The following is a 3,259-nucleotide window of genomic DNA, read 5'->3' as shown; positions in this document are numbered from 1 at the left end:
TGCGCAGGTCCTGGGCCTCGCCGGCAGGAGGCGCCGCTCCCTCCCCTTCCCCGAGGCTGGACCCTGCGGGCGGTTCCCGAGGACGGTCAGGCCCCCGCCCCCGCCCCTCCGCGCCCGCGTGGGGTCCCAAGCCTGTCTCCGGCGCCGGGGATGGGGGCGACCTAGGGCTCCCCTCGACCGCGCAGGGCGCCCAGTGGGCAGCCAGGGGCGCGCCCGGGTCTGATGACGTGGGGTGCGCCTCAGAGGTGCCCGGACCCCCCGCCCATCCTCCCCCAGCACCCGCAGACCCGCGCGCGCCCCCAGAGACAACACGCGCTGCCGGATGAGGCTTTCTGGCCGGGACTTTACTGGGACTCCAGAGCTCGCGGGAGGGGCGGCTGGGGTCCCGCGACGCCCCCTCCGAGTCTAGCGGTAGCTGGAGGCCAGCGCCGAGCTCACGTGGCTCAGAAACTTGTCCAGCGAGGCGTGCATGGCGGGGCCGAAGTCTCCGGGGTAGTGCCGGGCGAGGGTGACCAGCAGGCAGTGGCCGAGGAACTGCGGGGAGAGGGAGTCGTCCCGCCCGGAGCCGCCCTCCCCCACGCCCCGGCCTCGGCCTCCGAGGGTCCAGCGCCCGCCCGCGCTCACCTTGAAGTTGACGGGGTCCACACGCAGCTGGTGCGCGTGCAGGTCGCTCAGAGCGGACAGCGCGCCCGGCAGGTCGTCCAGGTGGGCCACGGCGAGGGTCAGCGCGTCGGCCACCTTCTTGCCGTGGGCCTTGACCTGGGCGGAGCCGGGGCTCAGGTCGAAGTGGGGGAAGTAGGTCTTGGTGGCGGGGAAGGACGCGAAGGTCCTGCGGGAGGAAGCGCGAGTGAGGTGCGGCCGGGGGGGAAAGCCCGGGGGGCGGGGGCACCCGGCGCGGCGGCGGAGGCGCAAAGCTCGGGAGCCGGAGGGGCGCGGGGGCCTGGTGGCCGCACCTCTCCAGGGCCTCGGTCGTGTAGATCCCGACGTTGCTCCCCAGCTTCCTCCAGAGCGCGCGCACCGCTGCCTTGTCCGCGGCGGACAGCGCCATCGCGGAGCCTGCGTCCTGCCGCGCGCGCGCCCCGCGCCGGGTCCCTGCGCCTGCGCCCCCGGGGGTCCCCGCGGCCTCCAGGGGGCGCCGCCGCCGCGTGCGCGCCGCACCCCTGCTCGCGGAGTCCGGCTCCGAGCGGTCCCGGAGCCTGGCACCCTCCCGGTGGCCATGGACGCCGCCGCCCCATTCTCCTAGGGTTTACCGTCGGGAAAGTCATCACTTACTAGAATTAGGGGACAATGAATTGAATCATGGATTTTGACATTAACCCTCAGCTTCTTCTCCCTCCCTTCCTCCAGAGCCTATGATGACTCTATTTTCACATTTATGGTGTAAAATGAACATGAAAACGTCCTCTTCCCAAACTTGTGAGACTTTGGCGGGAAACCAAGGTCATGAGCGGGGCTCGTAGCAATTGTTCTTTCAGGACAGAAAACAGGTACTAAATGCCTCGGATGTATCTCAAAAGTGATACCTGATCCCTGTGGGGCACCCACTCTGTGCCAGGCACCGCTCCGCGCATTAAAACAATTGCAGGGTGGGGGGCTCCTGGGTGGCTCAGTCGGTTACCCAGCCGGCTCTTGATCTCAGCTCAGGTCCTAATCTCAGGGCGCTCAGCTCAAGACCTGTGTGGAGCCGACTTAAAAAAAAATTTTTTGGTACAATTACTATAACATAAAATTACCATATTAGCCATTCTATTCTATTTTATTTTTGAGAGGGAGAGAGAGGGTGGACTGGCAGAGGAAGAGAGAGAGACTCTTAAGCTGGGCGTGGAGCCCAATGCCAGGCTGTCTCACAACCTTGAGATCATGACCTGAGCCGAAATCAAGAGTCAGATAACTTAACCAACTAAGCCATCCAGGTGCCACACCCACCCCACCCCCCCCCCCCCCCCCCCCCCCCACCCCGCCATCTAAGCCATTTTGAAGTGTCTTTAACCACATCCAGTGTTGTGCAACCACCACTGTCATCATCCCAAATGGAAACTTTGTCCCCATTAGCAGTCACTCCATACCCCCTCTCCTCCAGTCCCAGCAGCCTGGTCTTTGTCTGTGTGAGGTCGCCTATTCTGGACGTTTCATGTGAGTGGAATCACACATTCGTGTGTCTGGCTTCTTTCATTTGGCACCGTTCCCAGGGTCCTTCCTGCTCTAGGCTGTGTCCCCCGCTTCCAGCTCTTCATGACTGACTGCGTTTTGTTTACCCATTCATCCCCTGGTGGACATCTGGGCTTTCCCACCTTGAGCCCAGGCCATCATTTTCATGATAACAAAAGAAAGAAGACTGCCTAGTACTGGGAGCTCATACTGTACCACCAGCTGTGCCACAAGTGTCACCAGTTGAGGCAGAGGCCTGCCGTCTCATTTTCCAAGGATGACTCTGGGACCCCGGGAAGAAAGGACATTGCTGTTAGCTGGGGGCTCGGCCCCCATGGCTGCCAGGACCAGACACGGAGGCGGCAGGGGGCTTGCTCTGAGGGCAGGAAGCACGCAGGAGTGCTGAGCCCCAGGACCTGGCTCTTCTCTGTTGCAGGGTATGTGTGTGTGTGGAGGGGGGTTAGGGGTGGTGGGCCTCTGGGCTATGTAGTCAGTGCTGAGCTGACCCCCAAAGCCAGCCCTCCAGGTCCGTATTGCCCCAGGACAGCACGCTCTTCACAGTGTGTCCTGGAAGTGACACCGGGAGAAAGCAGCACCATCAGGAAATTGCCTGGCATCTGGGATGGACTGCTCACCCCGATTTCATCTAGATTGAAAGAATTTGGGAAGCACTTGGCAGGTGGGGGCCATTGGGTGAGACTCCCAGGAGCCTGACCTCCGGTCTTCCCCACTGCCCAAATTCAGGCGGAGCCGTGGGAGAGCTCAGAGGTCTGGGCTGGGGGCCCACGAACTCTCAGATCAAGAGCGTGTCGTAAAACGTAAAGGTGGAAAAGCAGTTCATTGTTCGAGCAAATCGCCGGAGCGTCCACAAAGCTCCGGAACGAAATGGAGGACATGGCGAGCTCGCAGCAGAGCACTCCCGGGTGCGGGTGGGGAGCGGGAAATCCCAGGCAGGAGCAGCAGAACCGGCCCCACTCCCCTCCTCTGCGCCTGTCTTCCCTTCCCTCTCCTGGCCGCTGCGGACAGGTCCGTGGTGCGAAGCGAGGAGAACCCCCGGGCTTCCCCCCACCCCGCACGTCGGCGCACAGAGAGAACCGAGACGCGCACAGGC

At 63.1% G+C, this 3,259-nt stretch overlaps 1 protein-coding gene across 1 annotated transcript; it reads right to left on the bottom strand.

Moving 5' to 3' along the window:
- Positions 1–390: 390 nt before the first annotated feature.
- Positions 391–1,087, bottom strand: HBQ1 (hemoglobin subunit theta 1). Its single transcript, XM_032846039.1, has 3 exons — positions 954–1,087; positions 623–829; positions 391–532 (listed from the first exon to the last, which is right to left on the bottom strand). The coding sequence occupies exons 1-3, from the start codon at positions 1,046–1,048 to the stop codon at positions 406–408; spliced, it is 429 nt and encodes a 142-aa protein (XP_032701930.1). The 5' UTR covers positions 1,049–1,087; the 3' UTR covers positions 391–405.
- Between the last annotated feature and the right edge of the window lie 2,172 nt (positions 1,088–3,259).

The sequence above is a fragment of the Lontra canadensis genome, unplaced genomic scaffold (genome assembly GCF_010015895.1).
Source record: "Lontra canadensis isolate GAN:19392208 unplaced genomic scaffold, GSC_riverotter_1.0 scaffold171, whole genome shotgun sequence".
Taxonomy (NCBI): Eukaryota; Metazoa; Chordata; class Mammalia; order Carnivora; family Mustelidae; genus Lontra; species Lontra canadensis.
This window is presented reverse-complemented; position numbering and strand designations above follow the sequence as displayed.